We start from the raw sequence: 26080 nt of genomic DNA on the forward strand, positions 1-26080 counted from the left end.
CCAGGTTGATTGTTCCAAAATCCAGGATGAAAGCATAATTTAATATAAAGAACACTGAGTTCTTATCTCAGCTCCATCACTAACTATATTTGTAATCCTGAAGGAAATAATTTTATGATTCTAAGCCCCAATATAAGAACAAAACAAAACACACACACACACACACACACACACACACACACAAAACAGAAACAAAAGCAAAAAAATACTCATGTGTAAAATAAGGTTAATAATGTATGTTCTATCTCAAAAGGTTTTTATCACACTCAAATGATAAAAAATATTACATATAAATCCATTGTGAACCTTTTAAAGTGTTATGTGGCTATAAGGTGGCATTATCAGCTAGCAGCAACATGACAAAAGCTCCTCTAGAGTAGGGACTGTTTCATTTAGTCTTGGCATCCGCAGTGCTTAGTGTAGAACATGGCACATAGTGGATATTTAATAAATATTTATGAATGGAGCAATACAAATAGGGTCAGGACAACTTAATTTCAAATCTCTCCTCAGATACTAAATATGTGACCATGGGAAATATATTGAACTTCTCTCAGTCTCAGTTTCTTCATAAAATAGTAATAATAAAAGCACCTACTTCAGGGATTATCATGAGAATAAAATTGTTAATATATGTAAATTTATATCATAAATATTAAAGCTTCATATAATTGTTCACTCTTATTGAATTGAGTAGTCATTAAGGGTTTTCAACCAAGATCATTGATTTTTGTCAGTAGAACAATGAATGATAAAATGATACTTTGACATTCAAATAAATGAACTCCTCCTGTTACCCTTAAGCCATGTGTTATTGTTTAAATTTGGAATCACTTAATTATCTTTTACAGCACTGGTGTAGTTAATTGTAGGACTTTCTGACTCTTAAAATGTTTCCTTCTCTTTTTCGTTCACACAGGAAATGACCTCTTTCTAGTTGCAGTTCATGAATTAGGACATGCTCTAGGGTTGGAACATTCCAATGATCCCACAGCAATCATGGCTCCATTTTACCAGTATATGGAGACTGACAACTTTAAACTACCTAATGATGACTTACAAGGCATCCAGAAGATATATGGTAGGTTGTTGTTTTATCGGGCTTTTGTTTGGTTGACCCTACGCTGAAGTCTAGAAGCTCTTGTTACGTCTCACCACTTCAAATGAAATTTCTAAGCATGTGGAGGGATGGAAGGGTATACTGGGAGACAGGGGAGAAATGCTTCATGGGAAAAATATGTTTTATCAGTCAAGCACTTTGGGCAGTCAGCCCAGATGTTTTAATGTATAGGTTAGGAGAATATTTCCAATTTTGATTTTCTTTCCATCCAACTTCTTTCAATCCGACAGCTTGTAATGAAAATTGCACCAAGGATAATATTTTTAACATTAAAATAAAGATATAGGAGTGTTTGATTAGGACATTCAAATAAATAATAAAATAAGAACAGCAAGTTGTCTTCATGAGAAGCTGAGACTCCAGCTCAGACATCCCAAATGTTAATTCTAAGTTCACAGGTTTCAGTATTCTATGGCTCACAGTTGTAGTATTATTCATGTTATAGAAATTGATGAATGTGACAAATTGTCCTGGAAAGTATATAATTATAAATAACCAATTTTGAATAGTATAGAGTGGTAAAATATACATGACTATATTGTTCATTATCTCAAAGTAAAGACAGTCTCTGAGATAAAAATTTAAATGATGAGATTATAAAAATGTGAGCAAATTAAGTGTAAGAGAAGTAAAAAAAGATATACAATTTTACAGTAACTTTAACTCCCATAGTACCATCATTGACCTTTACAGATACACTTATTTCACCCATAATTGTTAAATGCATGGCATGTGTAATTTACATTTAGTGAATCTGTTTCACTAAATTAATGGGGTGAAACTTTTATTCTTACAATGCAAAGACAAATCTGTATTGTTTGCATGTTAATACACAGTAACCAGAAGATGCCATTTGCATTTTAAAATAGCATAGTTTAAGTTCAATAATTTGCTTTGCATTAATTAGTTTTTTCAGTTTAAAAGGCTCAGTGTTAAGTGCTCTCTCAGGGTTAAAGTGGGTTTTTTTTTAAAAGGTCACAGTTCCTGCTGCTCTATATTGGAGGAGAAGTCAAAATGCAATGAAAGAGAAAATGCAGATGTCCTTGCCTGGGAGCTGAATATTTCTATTCTAAATATTAGAACATATTTTATGTCTATGGTGCTATATAGTGTGTGCTAAAGGATGTTTCTCTAAAGTGGTTAAGTGAAAGGGGGCTCTTTCTCATGACCTCATGAATTAGTAGTCTAGACAGAAGGTCTACACCAGAATATCCTTCCCATAGTCTAAATACCAAGTGTTAACAGCTGTGTCTTTCATTAACAAAATCTTGAAAAGTGGTGCTCAATATCACTGCCAAAGTATTTGTGTAAACTTTGGCTTGAGTTAGAAGACCCCTTTCAAAAACTGTTTTAAATATTGATGTTTTGCTGCTGGTATTATAATCAATAGGTGACAAATTCAATACTCAAATGAAAACTCCTTTGCAAAAATGCATTAAAGTATTTCAATAGATACAAAATTTTAAAGTTGGAAAAGTTATGATGTTTGATCTAATACTCATATTTAGTACAAGTTTTGGTGAGTAAATCTTTTCTTTCATAATTATTCAAATATATTTGTCACATTATTTGCTTAATTAATATGTTAATTAATTAATATGTAGGATTATGTTATATAGGTTTGTTATGCATAGTCCCTGGATAAACAGTGGAGAAGCTGAAATTGAAAAGTAACAAATAAATCTTGATTACTCAGTTCAAGAACATAGCATGATAATTTAATATTAAATAGAACTGTATATTCATTTTCATTTTTTTCTTTATATTATCTTAAATACCTCTTAGATCACCTAGTTGGTATCCTCTGCTGATGAATAATTGTTCTCTGTAGCATATTTTCCAGCAATATTCCAGTTTTAAGTGAGCCCAAGCACTGTCCTCATCTTTTCAAAAGGTCCACCTGACAAGACCCCTCCACCAACAAGACCTCTACCAACAGTGCCCCCGCACCGCTCTATTCCTCCGCTAGACCCCCGGAAGAATGACAGGCCTAAACCTCCCAGGCCTCCCACTGGCAAACCTTTCTATCCTGGAGCCAAACCGAACATCTGTGATGGAAACTTCAACACTCTAGCCATTCTCCGCCGAGAGATGTTTGTTTTTAAGGTAGGAGGCTGAGCCATTTTTTTTTTTAAACTTGAGATGGAGTGTCTACATGGTTACTTTAGAAAACAAGTTCTCATTCATTATAACTTCACCTTTCCAGCCCTCTTAGAAAATTAAAAAAAAGCATCTTTACAGAAAAGAAAAGCACATGGCTTAAATGTCTAGCAAAAGAAGATTACTGTAGTGTTCTATTTGGGGAACGCATTGAAGTCAGCAGAATCTGTAATGCCTTGAAATTGGAGGGTAAGTAAATGCTGCATGCTGGGCAGAGATAAAAAAGCATAATTCCAGTCATGAATAGAAGCTAATAGGGATGATTTGGTTGGGAGCTCAGCCACTTCCAGGGGCTCCGCAATCATTGTGTATTTGGTTTAAACATTTTTATAAGAATCCTGCAATTTTACTTCACAATTAGATCAGAACTGTATGAGGGTCGCCGTCATATTATGGTTTTACTGGTAGATATTTACATTGTCTGCTAAATGGCATCTCTTTGGTGTTGCCTGCTTTTGTGGAGTTTGGTACAACTTTGGATTACCGTATGTTGATGCACATTTAATGAATAAAAACAAGTAAGTTAAAACAGGATATCCTATAGGTAGGATTTGTACATCATGAAGAAGCCATAGTGATCTTGCAAAAAACCTTTAAGTAGTTTCCAGGAGACATTGTTTTCTCTGTCAATAATTCAAATAATCAATTGAATCTATCTATCTATCTATCTATCTATCTATCTATCTATCTATCTATCTATCATCTATCGCCTATCTATCATCTATCTATCATCTATCTACACACATACATATATATGCATATATGTATACATGTATATAGGCATTCCAATATTCAAACTCTAGGCCCGTACATATACACACATGCATACATATATACACATGTATGTATATGTGTGTATAGATATAGCTATCTACATGTAGATAGCTATATCTATATCTATTTATCTATCTATGCATTCTAATATTTCATTACCAGGCCCATACTAGAAGTTTTTCAGACTTGCCTAAACTTATGGCAGGGCCTTCCAAAACTCAGAGAATCATCACAACGTTGAAGTAACAAGAGGATTACTTGAATTAAGAATTTTATACTAAGCTGAATCCATATTTTTTTACCACTACTGTGTATACAGTTTCATGGAATTAATACAGGTTTTAAAAATTGTGACTTTATCATTGGGTAATTCATTCCTTAGTATGCTAAGAAAACTCATTACTTAAGAAATCTACAGCTAATACTTCCATAAAGAAAGTTTCTAATTTGCAACTAAATAATCAATCTTTGATTAATCTGTTTTCATAAATCTGTATTTTCCTATGTAAGGCTGACATGAAACTCTACAGAGAAAATATTTTTGCTGCTACATGGTAGAACACTATAAATACCAATGTTGATTGTTGATAGGAGAAGACATCAAGGGAAAAGGCTCCAGTGTGAATGCTCTACGTGTTTGGTAAGATAAATAGTGTGAGGGGAGAAGTAGGATCCCATAGGGTAGTGATGGCCAAGGAAGGGTATATAAAATCAGGAAGTCATTGGGATTATGAGTGGTGTCATAGGATGGTTATTTCAGACATCTTTTCTAGGGATAGTAGTATTGATTTGATTATTGTTTCCAGAACCAGAGGTTAGAAAGGTGTGGTGATGGAGCACAAGGTACGTGTGTGATGGAATAGATTGAAAATGATGCTACAGAATTGTGGTAGGAATGGACTGAGTTAGTTATAAAGTATTCTCACCAGTCAGAAGCAAAATGACAGGGGCAGGAGCTGAAGAGTACATTTGGAGATAAGATGGCATGGAATTAAGGTGAGTGGAGTGTGGTAATTAAATTCAATCTCTCTTGTCTCCGGTTTATTTTTGTCTTTGTATTTCTGGTATCTAGCATAGTATATCTCATGTTTAAAAATTATTTCATTCATATTTTTTGGTTTAACATTACCTATATTTTTTACAGTATCTTTCTCCCCCATCCACCAGATTCTTCCATTACAATAAATATTTAGTCTCTTTGGGGTCAACTTGGTCATTCTAATTATGAGGCATTTAGCGTTGAAGCATTTAGTTTGGTGTTTTGCTCTTCTTTCCATTTATCTTGTAAGAGTCATCATATATACTGTTTTCTTGATTCTGTTTACATCATTTTGCATTAGTTCACATAAATCTCATGCTTTTTTTATAGTAATCTTTTTCATCATTTCTTATATCCAGTGCTTTTCTCTTACATTCAAGCATCATACCTTGTTTAGCCATTCTCCAATCAATGAGGGTCTACTTTATTTCCAGTTATTTCTATCAAAATGCTACTATAAATAGTGTGTATATGCATATATATATGTATATGTATTATATATATATATATATATATATATATATATAAACTTTCTCTTCATTTATTTTTCATCGACCTGCAGACAACATATGCGTAATGTAATCTGTGTATCAAATGTTATGAATATTTTAGCAATTTTTCTGGGTAATTTTATCATTTTATGAATAAGGCCAGCATGTGTCTTAATAAACGGATAGTCATTTGGCTATCTATCTTAGATCAAAGAACCCTCATTTGGGTGGGCTCACAGTTTATATGCCCTTGGAAGAGCAGGTGTTCCTGAGAGTGGCAAGTGAAGATCTTGGGGTATGTGATTTAGGTCACTCAAATCTTGGTCAAAGGGGCTTATCAATTTCCATATCACCTTGTAGTGACATTCTTTGCATAATCTGAAGTTGATTTCTAAGATGGCTATATTAATTCACAGCTTTGTTCACAATGCTTTGGTATAACTATCTCTTCATACCCTTTCAATACTGATTTTTTTTCTCTTCATTGTCACCTTTTTATGAGGTTGTTAGCTGGTTTAGTGGAGTATATACCAGATTTGGAATTATAAAGACCCGAGTTAAAATTGAGCTACAGCTGCATGTACATTACATGTACAACTGGGCATACTACATAACCTCACTCAGCATCAGTTTCCTCATCTACGTAATGGGGATAATAACAATTTCTACTTTAGAGGGTTGCTTGAGCATAAAATGAAGTACCATATATACACTTACAAGCCTTAAAATGCTACATAAATATTTGTTATGAATTTTAGTATCTTCTTTAATTGGCCAGGTATGAAATTCAATCTCAGGGTTATTTCGAATTTTATTTACATTATTATTTGAATCATTCTTTTAAATATTTATATTTTACAATTTTTAATGACCGTTTGTTCACATCCTTTGACCATTTTACAAATTTTTTGGAAACATTTCTGTTAGCTCTCTATATCTCAGTTCCCTCATCTGTGAAATGAGCTGGAGAAGTGGGTGCCAAACCATTCTAATATCTTTGCCAAGAAAACCCCAAATGGGGTCACGAAGAGTCAGATATGACTGAAATGACTGAATAACAACATCTATATTTCATTGTCTGGAAATATTACAATTGAATTAGAAAAAAATATAAGTAGTACCCACTGCATTCCTGGTTTTACCAACAAGATTCCATGTAGCCTAAATCCTCATAATCCACCTACTGTAAAACAGGAATTTGCCTGAGTGTACTATGATATCCCATACTCTAAATCTTAAAATACACCCTCAAATAACCCCAGGAGCTATTCAACTTCCATTCACAAGCACTAATACTCCTTATCTTCCCAAACTATAGGACAAATTAATCACTCTTTCTTTGTTACCATGAATCACTCAAAACTACATTTATACTCTGGTTACGTTATTTTGCATACATAACACAAACCATTTCAGTATACTCACTGCTAACACTCAGGAGTTAACTTCTAACTAAATCAGTGCCAACATTTAAGTATGTCAAGAGAACTTCCAGTTATTTTCATATATTCTGGTGATTAATTTGCTGCTATGAGCACGTAGCAGTTTTCTTCATCCTAGGACACAGGTGCCACCATTGTCTATTATTTAGAGGTCATCTTTGTATTTTAGAAATGAGTGAACAGCCTCCTGGAAATACTAAGTGACTTGCCCAATCTCACAATCTGGTCACAGAACCAACACTATAATTAGGTTTCTCAAATCACAAAAATACAGAAAATCAGATTTGGAAAAGGTATGGTAAAACACCCAATTTTACTCACACCTTAAGAATTCCTAATAACTTCTCCCAAACAAGATTTTCCTTGAAGAACTATGTAGTTAAAGGAAACTCACCGACTTCTAAGGCCATACTCTCTTTTTTGGATAATTCTAATTGTCTGGAAGTTTTTCCTTAACAAAAAGTCAAAATCTGCATATCCACATTCCTTTGTTCTTTTACTTGCTTCTCTTTCTTTGTGAAAAAAAAATTAAAATAAATTCAATTTTGAAATGACGAAAAAAATTTTCTCCCTTTTTTTTACCACTCATAGCTTTAGAATTAGATATCGATGGTTATTATAGATCCTCTGGTATACTCCCTCCTGTGACCACCCTCACATGTTTTAGATGAGTACCCTGAGGCCCACAATGGTTACCTGAGCTATTCAAAGAAACACAACTAATTTTAGAGTATGGATAACTCACATCCTCTAATTCCAGATCCATCATTCATTTTTTTTAATTGAATCACATTTGCCTCTTATTGAGTTTGTTTTATTGTATAGGCATTCAGGATGATATTTTTGTCTATTTATTCAAATTTGCAAGTTCTAATCGTAACTAAATGACAAGAATTAAAAGCTGCAACTCCTTTAAAGTCTTTAAAAGAAGCCGTATTGTGCCTTAGAATGTTTGGAATTTTTTTTTACACATTAATATATTGTGTTTTATTGATTTTCTCTCTTTGATATTTTCAGCCAAACTTAAAGATTAGGGAGAAATCTGTTTTTTTTACATTGGCATTAGACAGAATGTTACAATTTTTACATCATGCAAAATCATCCATCTTCCAGAATAACAAAATGTGCTCTCATTTGTGGTTGATATCAATCAATAAGTAATGAAATGTCTCACAGAAAATTTCCTGTGTACTCAAAGCTATATTTTCAAAATATTGATTAGCATAATTTATTATAGGTATCATATTCTTTTCCCTTATTAGAAAAAACACAGTTCTTAGATTGAATTGTTCATGAGGACATCTTGTGTTCAGGAAAAATCAATGATTTTGTTCAAAATAACAAATTAAAGTTGCAATTTATAAGAAAGCCCTGAAATGTTTAATCAAATGCGTTCCATTTTTTTTCTTTCAAGAGTAATAGTTAAACAGAAGTGGGAGACAAGAAGTAGTTTAAAAATTGCTTTTCTCATCACAGGAATCTTTCACTAAATGACACTGAAATGAATACCTGAGGGGGAAAAACACACAAATTCACAATAAGTTATTTTATCTGCTTGAGACCAAACAATTTTTGATTGATTGTTTTCACTCATTTGGTAGAATTGACTAGTTGTTTCATTTGCTTGATTTTGGTCTAAACCAAGGTTTAATACTATCTTATCGTTTCATAGAGTTTTTGTTGTTGTTGTTTTGTGGCTATTTTTTTCCTTGGAAACGTGCTTTGATTCCAGCAGTCAACTTGTACATGCAATCGTATGTGAGTGTGTGTGTGTGTGAGTGTGTGTGTGTGTGTCTGTATTGTTTGTGAATGTGCCTTACTGAAATAGCATTCCAAATTCCTTCAACACAGAGCCTGGGATTATGTGTCTGTGTGCTTTTTCAACTATTCACAGAAGATGCCTAGTACAGTGTTCTTACCATATTAACTGAATAAAAATTAATTCTTCTACAATGAAGTTCATATAATTAGAAATTAAACTACTTAGATGTTATCATATGTGGGATGTCACCCATATGGGATGTACCTTCTAAAACTTCAGTGAACCCATTCTAGGAATTTAATATTCCATTTTTCCCTGATACAAATCAACCTAAGGAGACTAATTTTCTCAGTGTCCTAAAAAAAAGCATGTTTCTTTTTAACTTTTTTTCTACTTTCCCAGAAGACTTCTCCCTCTCATTAATCTCTATCTTACCCATTTGTGAGACTCAGCTGTCCTTGAACTTATCCCTAATTTTTGTAACCCACATTGATATGTCTTTTCTAGGAACCCTATTAGTTCTAATCATTTATATTCTGCTCAATTAGCATTTTAACTTAAATAAGAAAGGCAAAGACATATTTAAACGTTCATAAAGAGTTGATTATAACAAAGCTTTCCTATTCTTCTCTGGTGTCACATATGACACAAGTCACATGTCATGAGTGACTGTAACCTCAGAAGGTTTACCTAAGCATCTTTCAAGTAGGCACTTGTACTTTAAAAAGAAAAAAATATATATTCACTCTTATGAGAGAACAAGAGTTATGAATTAACTGCAGAGTGCATTTTGTACACATTTTTTGATTACATATAAAAATAACTGAAGCAATTAACCTTGGTTTTATTTATCATAAGTATTAAAAATTCCTGGAAAAAAATTCAGCAGATCTTTAAATTGCATGAGATAAGGAAAGGTAGCTGAAAATGAAGGAGAATGTTATCATGTATGATAAAGATTGCCTAATTTTATGAAGCAGTATTTGTGATTGTGTGATATTAGAACAATAAAGGTAATGAGAATCTCAGCTAACATAAGAGAAAAAAACTTTCTCATAAATAAATATGATTATAACATATGAGTAATCTGAGATTTCAGCATCACAGAGGCTGTCAGAATATGGAAGATTACTCCAACAAAACAGATGACAATCCCTATTTCAGTTAGTGGATATCTTTTTAATTAGAGGTACATTGCATAAATGACTTCTCAAAGGTCATGAATCTAGTTAATTATCTAGCCAGATATGATGAGGCCAGCCTTCTAGACTCCAAGCTTAGCATTTTGTTCTCTATGGCATCCTGCCTCTGTGAGGTTGTAATATTGAAAACCCAAACAAAAAAATTTGCTTTTTAATTTAGAGGAAAATCAAATAGAAGATATTTTATTCCTTTCGATTTGCCCTTACAAGTCTTCATATACAATGATTAATATTTGTGTGTGGGTCTGTGTGTGTATGTTTTAACAAGACCTTGATGAATGATCACCATCTATTTAATTCTAAAAGGAAAACCTAGCACTAAGTGTTCCCATAACAAGAGACTATTCCAGATATTGCCTTTGCTTGCATAGGAAATATCTTTATTGAACTTATTGTGTCCATGTAACTGAGGCCAGAGTTAAATCCAATTTTATTTCATTACAGTAAGATTACAGTTTGTTGCACACAAAAAAAGAGACCATAAAGGGAAGAAAATTTGCATACTCAAAAAAGAATTTTCTTTTACATCTTCTACATCTAATCCAGCTTAAGTCATATGACTACTGTATTTAGAATCTCTTCACTACTTATGTAATCATTTTGAACTGTATTGCTTAGTTCTCTGATACAATGTTTTCTTAAAGGTTTTTTTTTTTCACTTCACAATTTCATATGTACATATAATTATATGTCAGGTAAAATTTAATGTTTTTTTAAGAACAAAATGTGCTTTACTATTTCTCACATATATTCAAAGAATCATAAATTCCAGAGGTGTAAGGGGTTATTCAATCAAAGTTTTAACTTAAACAAGAATCCCATATATGGAAACCTTCATAAAATCAAACCAGACCAACCTTTCAAATATGCTTTGAGTAATGGTATTATTTATATTTCTCTGCTAACTCCTTATGGGAAGTATAAAATAAGTAGAAGTCATGGTCATCTTGAAAGAGTTTACATTTTTTGCGGGGGAGGCGATTATGGGATAATAACACTGTAACTTGGAAGTCATCTAGTTCAATAATAACAATTGACATTTATGTACCATTTTTAAAGTTTTCAAAACTTTTAGACCCTTTATATACATTCCATTATTTTAGTTTCACAAGAATCCTATGAAGTTGGAATTGTGTCATTATCCCTATTTTACAGATGAGGAAACTGAGTTTCAAAGAACTTAAATGACTTTCTAATGATCAACATCTCATAAATACTAGAGATGCAGTTTACACCCTTATCTTCATGATTCTCAGCCCAGCGTGTTTATCTCCTATTTTTCACTTTGTGCATGATGTATAAATCTATTCTACAGTATCCCTGACAAATCATTTTCCAGCCTATAGTTGAATACCACCAATGATAACTCTCCATCAGACAAGAGAGTATATTCCATTTGGTTTCATTTACTGAGTTTTTAGTTAGATGTCCCTTCAAGTGCTTTATGCTGGAGCCAAAAACTATATTCCCTAATACTTTGCTTGTAAATCCTGCTTCTCCCCTCTGAGTTTAAGAATAATTAAGTTTGATGAACCATGTGGCTAATAATAGGTCAAATAAAGCAAGGCTAAAATGAAAGTTAAGGACTCTATTCTGTATGGCTAAAAAAAACCAAAAGGGGAGGGGGAGATAAGTATAGACTGATCAAAGAAAGGCAGAAAAAGTCTTAGGAAAGAAGGTGGGGTTTGCTCTGCATCCTACAAATGGGTAAGATTATGATAGTCATAGTCATTAAAATTTGAGGACTGAACCCTGTTCCATGAAATATCAATGTGAATTCATTTAGTATAGTGTTATGTAGTCTTAGTAAATAATAGTGATATAATTTTAATATAGCATGTTCTTTCTTCTCCCCACAGCTAAATATATCCTGACTTATAATTTAATACATTTTAGCATAAGTATACTGAAGTATAAAACAATTTAGCATCACATTAATATTATACTTAATTTAAAAATTTCATAATGAATAGACATAGCAAGATATGGAATTAGACTCCATATATATTGAAAACTTGTTGCTGAGTCATTTCAGTCAGTATTGATTCTCCATGATCCCATTTGGGATTTTTCATCAAGGATAGTAGAGTGGTTTGCTATTTCCTTCTCCAGCTAATTTGACAGATAAGGAACTGAGGCAAACATGGTTAAGTGAGTCGCTCAGGGTCAGATAGTTAGTAAGCATCTGATGCTGAATTTGAATTCAAGTCTTCCTGACTCCAGATTTGACTTTATCATCTGTGCCACCTAGCTGCCCCAACTTAACTCTATGGACATTAAGGAAAGATTAGTTTTCAAATTTTTTTCATCAATGAATAGAATTAAAATATCTTTTTGGTGAAAGGACCAAAACAGTGTGTTATTGACAAAAAACACTAACTCTCAGGGTAAAGAGTCATGAAAAGTATGTTGAGACATTTTAAACTTTATAATGCCTGTATTTATTATATTCCATTATTAACAGTTATTGAAATTGATTCTTCATTATAAAATCAATAAAAAGAAATTATTGCTAGGATATTTCAATCAAAATATTTTTCAATATGAAATGACATTTCAGATAATTTGAAAAAACATTTTGTGAAACAATTAGAATTTTATATTAATTATCCATATTTCATAGTTTTGTGGTAAAGATTTATACTACAAAGAATTTAAATTATTTTTGGACATGTTTCATACCTGAATGAAATGAGTAAATTGTGAATATATCGTTTCCAAAAACTGACTCTTTTTTATTTGGAAATACTACTTTTCTTTATAGTCATTTTAGTTTTGTGTCTTTTTTAAATGTTGTATATGACTATATTTCAAGATATTGACTAAAAGGAACTCTGAAGAATAGAATTAAAGATGTTATAAAAGAATTGCATGGAATTGTCTATAAAAATGGATTAATCAAATAATGAGAATGAGGGATGACAGCTGGACATCCTAAATGATTTACTGATATCTTTGTGATGTCAAGAGCAAGCAAGGCCTGAAGCTCCTGAGCGCCAAACTTCTGGAGGGACATAGAAGAGAATTATTCGTGGTAGGCAAACATGGATTATTTTTCATAATTTGAAAGAGTTCTGAAATGATGAGAAAACATATACATATATGTTGATATTATCAAATGTTCTGAATACTCTATAAAGAATAATTAAATTATATAAAGCTGTTCACTGTGTAGACTATCATTTATATAGAATCTACAAGTCTTTGACTCCTACACTTTCTTCTGAATTACTCTTTCCCATATTTTTTCGTCATGCTTACTTTTTTGTTATCCTTGTATTGAAGTCTACAAGTATCAGGGTTAATACTGATTTGATCAGGTGTGTCTTTTAAGATCTTCATGTAACTTCTACTTTGTCCTCAACAACTCTCATTGGTTCCAATACTACTCTAATGTATGTGGACCAAACTTCTGAAGAAATAATATATCTTCTCTCTTTTGGGAATACACATAACCCACCCTACCAACTCCTATCTTTGTGTATCAAAAGAGGATTTCTGAAGTATCTTTCCATTTAACTACAGATTCTTTCTTCTCTCTTAATTTATAGCAAAAGTTCCAAGATTCATATTCAGCTTCTTTGGTAATTTGTCTATTTATTGGTTGTCACAAAAGAATCTCACTTTCAATCAGATTTACATTTTTTAACAATCTAAAAAAACTAAAAATGCTTTTCTTAAATGGTCTGTCTAAGAAGTCTGGATTTTTCAGTGGAGATTTGGAGTGATGTTCCTGGTAGATGATAATCTAATTATTCTTGGTCCTTGTTAGAATATGCCTCTCCAATATATTGTAATGGGGATTATTTTTCTAGTATGTGTTACGCTAGATGATCCCCAAGTAAACTTCAACGCTGAAATCATCTCTAAATCTTCATTTTCCAGAATTCCTTCATGAATGAGGTCAAATCCCATGTTCCACAGAAGACTTTTGCCACCCAACCACCCAACCTCACAGCTATTAGGATCTATGCCTTTGAGCATACTACTTTTCCATCTTACTGTGTACCCAGTTATTTATATGTTTCTCCTTCTTTAGAAAATGAGCTCCTTCATGGCAGGCTCTATTTTTTTTTGCTTTTCTGATATCCTCAGCACCTTGTATAATGTCTGGTAAGTGATAAAGACTTAATAAACACTTGTTGATTGACTGATTGATCTATTGCAATAGATTGTCAGTTTTTTCACCCTGTCTTAAGTTCTATTTCTTTGGAATGTAACCCTCACAGCTATTCTTTTTAAAGCATAGGTTTGACCACATAACTCCTTTGTACAAGAAATTTCTGTTGCTTCCTCTTGCATGCAGAATATCTTTTTTTTTATTTGTATTAACTCTAGGTGCATCTAGAGTATCATGTTTATTAAACATGGACTCTTTTATTCTGTATTGTTTCCATTTCTTTTCTTTTTTAATCACATCAAAATAGGAAAAAAAGGAATTAACCTTAGACAAACAAGAGTATAATATATATTTCATTTAAAGAATGAATGCTTCATGTTAAAGAGAACAGAGTTGTCTTTTGTACTTTTAATGTATCAGCAAATCATCCATGTTCCTGTCACTAAAAGCTTCAATTGTTTAGAGCATTCATGGTCTTTGACACTTACTGTTCTTATCTCTGTTTCTCATCTTAAAACCATCTGTCACTACAGCTCCCTGAGACATCCTCATTGCTCTAAGTGGATGGCCTTGTGTAAAACACAGCTCTTTTCTAAATCCCTTATGCATTCAGAGGAATATAAGCTGAACCTCAAGTGTAGAACAAAGAAACAACTTAGTTTGAAAACATCCTGAAGTGCGAAATTCACTATGTAACAAGCAAAAAGTCTTTGTTCTTTTCTAGAAACAGACCACTCAGTCATGGTATGTGGGAAGTGGGGTGGAGTGGTTATGGGGGGAAGGGAATCTAATACCCAAAGCTAAGTTTTAGAGAATTTTGACAATTATATTAAAGGATATCAACACAGTGATCAAATATGGTTAACATAGAAGTTTTAATATTTAATCCTTTTTTTTTTTTTAGCTTGGTCTGCCCATCTCAAAGGGCAATATGACTTTTTAATTATTTGTTCATTGTGCTGCCTTAGATATGTGAAACTAGATTTCAGAACTAATCAACATAATATTTAAATGATATAATGTTTGACAACCGCTTATGCCAGAAAATATCTGAATATTTTATTTCATCAATAGACATGGATGTTTACCTATAACATTTTAATATTGTTTTTAATATTGGGAGGTTAATGTCATATGTTAGAAAGAACCCTGGGTTAGAAGAGGGAAGGAAAGAGACTTAATTTTAAAACCCAGTTCCAATGATTAGAAGTTATATAACCATATGCAATTCATTTATTCTCCCTAATATTCAATTGACTTCTCTGTAAATAGAAATACTACTTAACTACCTCACAGGATTGTTTTAAGGAGAATGCTTTGTTAACCTTAGAGTGCTATAAAACTGTGAATTATAATCATTAGTATATTTTGCTTTCCTGGGGGCAAGAGATGGAGATTCAAATCCAGGCTCTCCCATTTATTAGCATTGTGATCCATGACTGGTCATTTCACTTCCACGATCCTTGGTTTTCTGAATCATGACTGTTCCAGAGAACAAATCATGAAGTACCCAAAGATTGCTCGGATCCTAATCATTTTTTAAATATTTAATTAATTTATTTGTTTTTACTTTTCAACAATCACTTCCATAAGTTTTAAATTTCTTCCCCAAGATGGCATACAATCTTATATACATCCTTATTAAATTAATGCATTCTTATTAAACACATTTTCACATTAGTCATGTTGCATAGAATTAAAATGAAACAGAGAAACCATGAGAAAAAACAAAACAAAACATAACACTAGAGAAAATAGTCTATTTCATTGTGTATTCCAATTCCATAGTTCTTTCTCTGAATGTGGATGGCATTTTGCCTCGAGTATTTTGGAAATATTTTAGGTCCTTGCTTTGCTGTGAAGGGCTAAGTTTGTCAGAAATAGTCCTCACATACCGTAGTTGTTACTGTGTATGTTCTCCTAGTTTTGTTCATTTCACTCAGCATCAGTTCATATAAGTCTTTCCAGGTTTTTCTGAAGTCAGACTGTTCATCATTTCTTATAGCACAGTAATATTCCATTATATTCATATACCACAACTTGTTCAGCAATTCCCCAATTGATGGGCATCCCCTTAATTTCCAGTTCTTGACCACAACAAAAAGAGCTGCCATAATTATTTTTGTACATTTGGGCCCTTTTCCCATTTTGTAGTCTGATTCTTTTTCTGGGTTTTGCTCATTTTCCCAGCTATTTACTTGACTTTTGAGCTCATTGTTAAGGTAATTCTCTGCTTCCATTGGGGGTGGGAGGTGTACTCTCAGTGGCTAGATTGCCCCCACAGTCTTTGGGACTAGAACTCCCGAAACAGTCTCTGCTGCTGCGATTTCCCCTGCCCCTGCTGCTCCTGCCACTGGAGGCTCCTCCTTCCTGGGCTCCTTCACCTCCTCCACCACACTGCTATTGGGGCCCAACCACTCTACTCTTTCACAGATGTCCCACAGGATTTTTCCTCTGACCTTCCAATTTGTTCTTGGTGTTTTGGGCTCGTGAAGTCTGTAAACTGCCACAGATGCCCCAGATTCAGTATCCCCAAGGCCTGCTCATGTCCTGTCTGTGCTGGTGGGACCCACACTGGACTGTTCTCTGCTCCCAGTGTGGCATGATAGACACTTCCTGGCCACCTTCCAGGCTATCTTAGGCTGGAGATTCGTTCACTCCATCCTTCTGTGAGTTCTGCAGCTTTCAAATTTATTTAGAGTCATTTTTGGATTTGGGAAGAGAGTGCTGGCAACTCCATGCTCTAACTCTGCCATCTTGGCTCTAGCCCCTGTTTGGTTTCTTAATAGACAAGATAAGTATAATATGAAACTTGACAAATAGATACTATTTACCCTTTTCTATTTCCTACATTAAATTATGTCTGAAGTAAATTGTAATGCTTTATTGTCTGTTTGCAATTTTAATGAGAATAGAAAACATTTAGAAGATGAAATGCACATATATACATTGCCATAGTCTCAAAACAAGATTATTTTTGTTTCCATTTTATTGTTCAAAATTTCAAATTCATAGTGACAAATGAACCACCTAAAATTTATCTATCTTCTTTCCAGATTTCATGGAAAACTATTTTCTCCTTGTACTGTAACTGCAGTTAAGGGTTTTCTTTAGAGTGCTACACAAAGGTTCTTTGTCATAAAACATAAACTGATTATTAAATGAATGTCAGCAGCTTCAGAAATTGCTTGTCTGAAGAAGTCCAATTTTCTTTCTTTCACCTTCCTGATCATTTTCAAAGGCTTATTCCTTTTCTGGTCATCTCCTTCTCATTAATGCATATAGCTTATTTTTTGAATTCATGGTTCACCATGTAGTTTTAAAATTATCTTACGAAGATAGCTCCAATAATTTTTAGAACATTAATATGTTACTGTTGTCACTGGTGAGAAGTATGAAGGGGTAAAAGGTAATGAATTATCAAATTAGTCAAAGCTTCAAAAAAAAACCCTTCATTAATCTTGCATTACATTTATCTTACAAAAATCTATAAATTTATATTGCCACTTAAAATTATGAAGTAACTGTAGCATTTTTCTCTTTCTTCTGACCATAAGCTTCTTGAGAAGCATAATAAAGCAAACATTAAGATCTCTGACCTAGGAGTTGAAAGTTTAAACCTGGTTTTGTCACTCAGCCACCTAGTAGCCTTGGTTGAATATTTTACCACCTATAAGCCTCAGTTTCTGTCTGTAGAGAATGAGTATATTTTTCCTCATTCTCCTAACAGGGAAGTTGTCAAGCTTGAAAGATGAAGTACACAAAAATTTTTAATGTTTAGAATAAAATGGAAATATCATTATGATGTTAGTTTGGAGGAGCATTGTAGTATGGTGGCTACTGAGGTGGCTGCTGAGTCAAGATGACAAATACTCCTTTTCCTCTTTATGACCCTGAGCAAGTCACTTATCCTTTCAATGGTTTTAGTATACTTAGAGTGACAGGTACTATTACAGGGAGTTTCTTTACCATACTTCTGTGTATGAATGAAATAATGGCATCTGGTCCTATCATATTATGTTTTGGTTAAAGATTATTTGTGGGAATGGTGTGAATCAACGCCTAAAGTGAAAGGGGGGGTCAGTATCTTGGAAAATTTACTAAAGAGCTTTTTTATGTACAACCAAAATGAATAGTTAGTGCTATGTTATGATAATGATGTGCTTAGTAAGAATTAGGTAAGATTACAGTCTCTGAAGATGAAAAATAATTATTACTCAAAGGACAATGGAGAAGTGTGTGATATATAAGAAGAGAATGCATACATTAACAAATATGCAACTACAAACATGAGTAAAGGATGTCATTAGAAAAAATGCACTATCAAAAAAAAAAAAACCCCACAACGATGGACTGTTATGTGACAAGCATGAGGAAACGAACTTTGCCAACTGATGAGTTCAAATTTGAGCTCTGTTACTTACTCCTTATGTGTTATCTTGGGCAAGTCACTTAATAACTCTTGGCTTTAGTTTCCTAATTTGTAAAATGAGGTAATTGGTCTAAATGATTATCAAGTTTCCATATGGTTCTAAACCTTTGAGCCTATGATCCTAAGATGATTTTACACTTAACAAAACTGAAGCCTAATAATGCTAAGTAGCCTATTCAAAGTCAACATGACTACTGTTAGAACAAAATCAAAAACTTATCAATCCTAGTGGCATACTTTGGACATTGACTAGGAGTCAACCCTGCTCTCTATAAGAAGTAAAGGAATTCAAAACATTGATAAAATGTCAAGATAGAGTATCAAATCGCAAATGTTAAAATAGGTAGGATTGTTCCTCAAAATAACTTTCAGGAATATCCTGTTCAAGGAGTAGGTCAACATTCAATAAATATTCTCTGAAATGTTATTCAATTAGATATATATTCATCTGAATTTCCAGTCAAAGTCTCAGATACCAGGTACTATAGGTATTATATTTTTTGTGACAATCTGTAAGAGAAATATCTCATAATTTCTAGATTTAGTATATGGAAAGCCACTAGAACCTAATCAGACTTTTTGCTTACATTTACTGTTTTGTAGCATTAAATGATGAGATGTTCACATCGTTTTATTTATTAAATTTACTAACTGGATATAATACAATACTTTTGGAATATTATTGAAATAGAAATTGTTTCAACATAGAAAATTCAGTTATGTAATTGTAGAGAAAGTATAATTGTGCATTTATCAATATAGGAATATCTTTTAAATCCTCATTAATATATATATATATGTATAAAATTGTAGTAACTACATTACATAGTGCCATTTATTAGGGTGAAGTGATTTAGTACACAAAATTAAAAAGATTCCATCAACATTTTGCCTTAAAGTTCAGAGTATAATTACTATAAATGAGTTTTAAGATAAATGATGAGACAAAATCCCTTTAAAATTAGAATACTGATGTGTATTCTGACACCTTAGGTATAAAATTTACTGCTGCATTGTTACATCCAGAGACAGACCTTTTTTTCAATGATATTGATTAGATTTAATTTTACAGGAGATATTGTAGAGGTATTCATGGATTTTTTCCAAACACACAGTATGTGAAGTAAATTGCTTCCTATTATTTCAAGAATTATCTGATAATACAGCCTTATGCATGCTTTTTTTTTCAAATTTGATTCCAAATCAAAGTCATTTAAACTAAGAAAATCCCATGAAATCAAAGAGTCCTCTTACTTATAGAACATAATCTTCAAGATTTCCAGTGTCCACCATACAATGAAAATCCTGAATCCTAACCCCTGTTTGAGTACTTCTAATGGTAGGTTACATACGACTTCATGAGCCTGCTTCATTCCATGATTGAATAGTTCCAATTGTTAGAAAGTTTTTATTTATGTTCAACCAAAATATGGATCTATATAACTTCTACCAATTAATTGAACCTACTTCTTTAGTCTGAAAGAACAGAGAATAACCCTTCTTCCATATAAGAGTTTTTAAAATATTTTAAAATGCCTAGCATCCCTTTTTATATCTTTTTTTCTACATCACCATGACATCCATTCATTCAAAATTAATTTACTAAGTTCTTACTTTGTGTTAGTGATTTTGCAAGGCTCTGGTGAGGCCAGTGCAAAAATATAATTTCCTTTGACTTCAAAAGTTTACTTTATATTGAACCAATGTCATATCACTACCTGGCCGTTTCTAAACCATATCACCTTCAGTCTGACCATCTTCTTAATCCCATCTTACCAGAACCTGAACTCTGCCCTTAGGTCCCTGGGCTCTTATTGGTGAGCTCTTATCTTATCTTGGCCTCAGCTAAGACTTCATGTTGCTTCTCAGCCATTTCCAAACCATGCTACTGTGTTCTGTACCTTTTTCCCTTTTCTGGTTATTCTTTATGTGTTTTCTGCCTTCATTAGTATATACACTACTTGAGGGCAAGAATTACTTTGCCTGTTTGTATCCACATTGGTATCTGTCACACTTAGCAGAATACTTAGCATGTAGTAAGTGTTTCATAAATGCATTTTTATATATTCATTCTAAAATGTTTATTCAAGGATAAACAAATGTTTCCATATAATTATTTTATTATTTGGGAAAAATAAAAATGTGAAGTCAGTGAAAAGATAGTGAATTTTTTAATCATTAAGTCTTTTCAGAAATCTAAATGTTTGCCTATCTCTTTGTATTCTAAAGACTAATTTGCATGTACAACATAGTCTTCGTAAATTTCCCGCACAAATGCCTTTTCTGCTTATGTCCCTTTCACCATAACTATCTGTTTGTGCCACATCTCACGATCTATAAAGAATACAAGTTCTCCCCTTCTTCTTGCTTTATGTTCTCCAAATAAATTTTCTAGTATCTATTTGGGGATATGCATATGTAGTACATCCATGGATGTGCATATCTATATGTGTATGTGTGTATGTATGCACATATGTAATATGTACATGTATATGTGGCAACCAGTCCTGGAGTCAGGAAGATGTGAGTTCAAATTTGACCTCAGATACTTAGCTATACGAACCTGGGCAAATCATTTCTCTGTTTACCTCAGTAATTCCTCTGCAAAATGAGAACACTGGAGAAGGAAATGGCAAACCACTCCAATATTGTTGTGAAAAAGCCTCATAGACAAAGAACATGGAGTCACATGGAGTCACATAGAGTCACTGAATAACAACAAATATGTACATATACACAGAGAGTCCCTTTGCTTCCCCTACTTTCTACAAAATAGCATTTTTAATGCTCTGTATTATACAACTTCTGGTTTATAGCACCTTTTAAAAAATAATATCCATTTTAAAAAGCACATTTAGTTATTTGAATTTGACACAAGGCTAAATGATACATGACATGGTTCAGGATGATGGAGACTGCCCTTTAAGAGCTTATAGTATGACTATATTCATGTGACTATGTAGTTTTCATAAGGGTAATAAAAAATTTGAATCACAGGATTTAGCAGTAGAAGTGACCTTAGTGTTCAGAAATTCCAACTCCCTCATTTTACAGATAAGGAAATTGAGGTACTTAGAGGTTATAACTTTCCCAAGTGACGTAATTTTATGTGCCAAAGGCAGAATTTGAACTCTAATTTCAGTTGGTGTGAGAAGGGAGTATATACTTGGAAAGATGAATTACTTATACAAATAGATAAAAGTGAGAGCATTTGAATTTGGGGAATAGCTAGAAGTCCAATTTCCATGGATTATAAAGTTCCTAAATAAGAAGAATATAGAATGAGACTGTAAAAAAAGATAGGAGTTAGATTCTAGTGCAGCTCTTAAATGCCAGGCTGAGAACAGATTTTGAATAAACAAACATGATGAACCAGATATGTCTTTGAAAATTATAATTTCTGAGGTAAAAGTGATTAGGGAAATGGATAATATAATATCCTGTATAGTGATTTCTCCTCTTGATTTTTTTTCAATAAATAAGAATATTGGAATAAATACTGATGATCTACAGGCAAAAGACATTCTCTAATCTTAAGATGCTCATTGTCAAGGTATTAATTTTTGTTTTTGTTGTTTTTGATACTGTTGGGAATTTACTGCTAATTGAGAACATTAACAACACCTTATTCATTCCCAAGGCACCCTTCATTCTTAAGAAGACAGTCTCCATTAGCAAAGATAGTAACTGAGTGCATTTCTTGCCCATGGCACAATTCAGTCTTAAATATGAGAAATAGTACCAACAGATCAATATAAGCACTATAAAGAAAGTGCTTTAAGTTATACAAAGCCCCCTTTTTCCACAGTAATACCTTATAGTAGGTAGGAAAAATATTATCAGCATTTTACTAAGGAGATCAAGATTGAGTTTAGTTGATTTGTCCATGGTCACAATGCTTATGTATGTATACATGTCTTGTATATTGTGCATGCATGTATAGATACATGCATTGCATGTACATGCATGCATGGGCATATTATGTAGCAGTACCAGGAATCAGACCCGGGTCTTAGGACTCTAAGATGATTGCTCCTTTCACTAAACTATGCTTCATTGCGCACACAAATACTTTCATACACGTTATATGTTGTTAGCTTTCCTCAAACTGAGAATCAGAATATTGTTTATCAGAGATTTTTGCAAAGGTGATTTCTCTAAAAGTGTATATATATAGTAACAGTATAAATATTCTCATTAAGCAATGATATATTAGTTGTGATGATAATAATTCACATTTGTATGGTAATTAATAACTTCTCAAGACCTTTTTTCTTCATATTTGCTCCAACTAGTTTCCAATGATCTTGTGAATTAAGGATGTCAAGTATTAATAGTTGCATTTGACACATGAGAAAACTGAGACCCAAATAAATTACCACATCATATTATTGGAAGAATATGGACCAAAAACCCAGGGTCTTGACTCCTAATTGTCTGTTCTTTCCAATGAGACACATTGTTACTATATTAACTTTTTTTGGTTAAAAAACTCTGTTTGTTAATTGCATATTTGTGTAACACAGCTCAGTCAGAAAAGAAAAATAAAGACAGACTACTTTGTTTACTCTACTTCTCCCTTTGCTATAAAGACTTTCAACAAATTTCATCCAAAAGCAGGAAAGCCTTCATTCTATCTGCTCTGCCATGGAAAAATCACTTTTCCTTATGAAAATGGCAGAACTGATAGAATGATTTTCTTACTTTTAGCTAAACTTGCTGGTGACTAGTCTCAGAAGCTATTATGCAATCTTTTATTAAAATGTGTGCTCCTGAAAGCACTGTATGTGGTTGTATTATGTTTTAGTTGCTTTTATTTTTGCCTCTCTTTGAATTTTAAGCGCTTAACACAGGAGCAGCCACCTAATTGTTTAATTAGTATTTGTTGTCAGACTGACTGAAAGGAGGCCTTTCTAGCTAGGGGATACATGGATGAAGTGCTGAACCTAGAGTTAGGAATACTTAAGTTTAATTTTAGCCTCCCATATTTATTATTACTTGTATGATTTTGGGCTTAACCTCTCTGTGCCACATTTTTCTCATCTGTAAAATGGAGATAATAATGCACAGCAGATACCTCACAAGATTGTTGTGAGGATCAAAGGAGATTATATTTCTAAAGTACTTAACATAGTGCCTACCACATAGTAGATGTCATACAAATACTTATCCCCTTCCCTTCTTCTATTAAAAATTGACATAGAGAAATACAAACACATTTACTATCATTCAGTTTTACCCTTCCTGCTTCACTGTCCCTCCATGCAGTTTTACATTGGGGGTTTTACTTTCTGAAATATACTTGATTCTCTATGGCATATTCCCATATAGGATTCCACCCCCTACAGTTCTAATCTGTTGAGATAGGCATAAAAACTGGGAAAACATGAACATGGAAGAATTTTCCTAATATAATATGTTTTACATGAGTCCCCCTTTTCTCTGCATCTGGAGGAAAATTAACTTCATTTTGACTATATATTTTCTCTTCTCATCCATAGTTTACATGGGTTATTTCTCATCTGCAATAGTAACACTCTGCACTACTTTTTTTCCCATTTACATTTCTACCTAGCTCAAATATTAAGGTTCTTCTAGTTATGGCAACCATAGTGGGCCACTCTTGATTTTTTTTTCTCTTGGGTAGTTGACCACATAAAAACTCTTTTCTTCCCCTCTGTAAATACTGCCAGTTCTAGATTGTTTTTCTTTTCCCCCTTTGTCCATATCTTCTTTCTTCATATTGTTATACACATTTTAAACTTCCTGTCTCTGTGTTCCAATAATGATAACTCCTGTTCCTAGAAGATATAGTCAAACCTGCCTTTCCATATTTGATAAGATCATGGGTTTTTTCATAGCATATGATTTTTTTACAGCATATGATTTTTCAAAAGCTACAAATTTGAACTTTTTTTTTACTATGTAATCCAGTTTTTTTTTGTTTTGTTTTGTTTTTTCTCCTCAAATACTTCTCGGAACTCTTTATCTCTACTGGTTCTTTAGTAATGTGTGGTTAATAATGAAGAGGTGGCATTGGAATGTATTTTTCTCTCCTTTCATAGGAAGCCTCTAAGTTTCAGAGATAGAGGCAAAATCTCTGGGTCTCAATCACTAAATCTTTCATGCCAAACATGATTCTTCAAGATTGCCTTCCCAGGTAGACTCTTTGCAGTATACCTTATAATGTATGACATGTAAGTACAACATGATTAAAATATAAACCAACTACTCTTACTTTCTTGATATAATCATCTTCTACCTCACACTTTTTTATGTAATATTTCCTGAGCCATTATTAAACATTGGATAAGAGTGTGATTTTCTGTTTTAGAAGAATTTAATGAGTTGTGGTGTTTTTAGAAAAGATTGATTAATATTAATAACAGTCAAAATTCTGCCTATTCATTTTTAATTTAAAAAGGACATCCAAAATATAAATTCATGTCTTATAATTTATTATATTTAAATTACATATGATTTCACATTGGAAATAAAACATGGATTTTGCCTTATTTTCAAAGACAAAATATTTCATTTGGCCAACAATTCATTGTCTTATTAACTTGTGCGTTATTTTTTTGGTCAGAATATTTTTCATTTTTGTCTTTATATAGTCATCAACTCAAATAATAGGTGGTACATAATATTTAATTTTTTTTTTAATTTGGCCATTGCAGCATAACCTCTGTAAAGGCAAGCAAAGTAGAATCTTTTGCTATTTTTATTTTAGTATAATGAAGAAGTATAATGACTCTATTTGTTCCAGGATCCATGGCCATTTTGTTTGTAAGGCCAAGGATTCTGGAAGGGTGGAGTGTGATGGCAAGCAAAATAAGATCTTTTGCTGTTTTCGTTTTAGTATAATCAAGTGCTTCTGATGAAATCTTGTTTTTATCACCCAAGAGTCTTTACTAGGAATGAAGTACAGAAACAAGAGTTTCTTTAACCAGACACAGCATATGCATTTGTATTGCTAATTATTTTAATGTGATTAGAGATCTTCCTCATCCATTAATGACCCTGGGAAGATTTGTAGGAAGGCCCATACCATTTGTTAATGAACCACTGGTTCTCAAGGGTTGTGATGCCCTCTGGCTCTAAAAAATGTATAAACACTGTAAGGATGAGCTTTTTTGGGGGGGCTTACTGATTGAACATGTTTTGTTTGGCCAGACAAAACTCTGGGAAGGTCATAAGGAGCCCCTCCTAGCCTTTGCAAACTCAGATGTTGGTACTTCCCTCTCTGGGAACTATGGTCAGATAGTTGAATGTGTCTCTTGATTTGTGATATATGTATTAATTATGGTCAGACAGTTGGAAATCATGTCTGTTGATCTTTGATTTCTCTGTACTTTCTCTGAAGTTCAGGATGTTTTTTCCTCTGAACTAGGTGAATGATATATGTGCTTGATTAAAGGTGATTGTTAACCCCTCAAAAGTTTCCGTTCCTTTTAGAAAAGCAGATCAAAGAACCTGTGATAGCAGCACCTTGTGTATGTTGGGGTGCTTACTGTTACAACTGCTCAGGGTCTTCA

At 32.9% G+C, this 26080-nt stretch overlaps 1 protein-coding gene across 1 annotated transcript in view; it reads left to right on the forward strand.

Moving 5' to 3' along the window:
- Positions 1-26080, forward strand: part of MMP16 (matrix metallopeptidase 16) — a 390977-nt gene that overhangs the window by 298885 nt on the left and 66012 nt on the right. Inside the window, exons 6-7 of the mRNA XM_072603624.1 lie at positions 920-1081; positions 3015-3226. Coding sequence (XP_072459725.1) covers positions 920-1081; positions 3015-3226 — 374 coding nt within the window. The remainder of the gene's footprint in view (positions 1-919; positions 1082-3014; positions 3227-26080) is intronic.

This window comes from Notamacropus eugenii, chromosome 4 (assembly GCF_028372415.1).
Source record: "Notamacropus eugenii isolate mMacEug1 chromosome 4, mMacEug1.pri_v2, whole genome shotgun sequence".
In the NCBI taxonomy this organism is placed as follows: Eukaryota; Metazoa; Chordata; class Mammalia; order Diprotodontia; family Macropodidae; genus Notamacropus; species Notamacropus eugenii.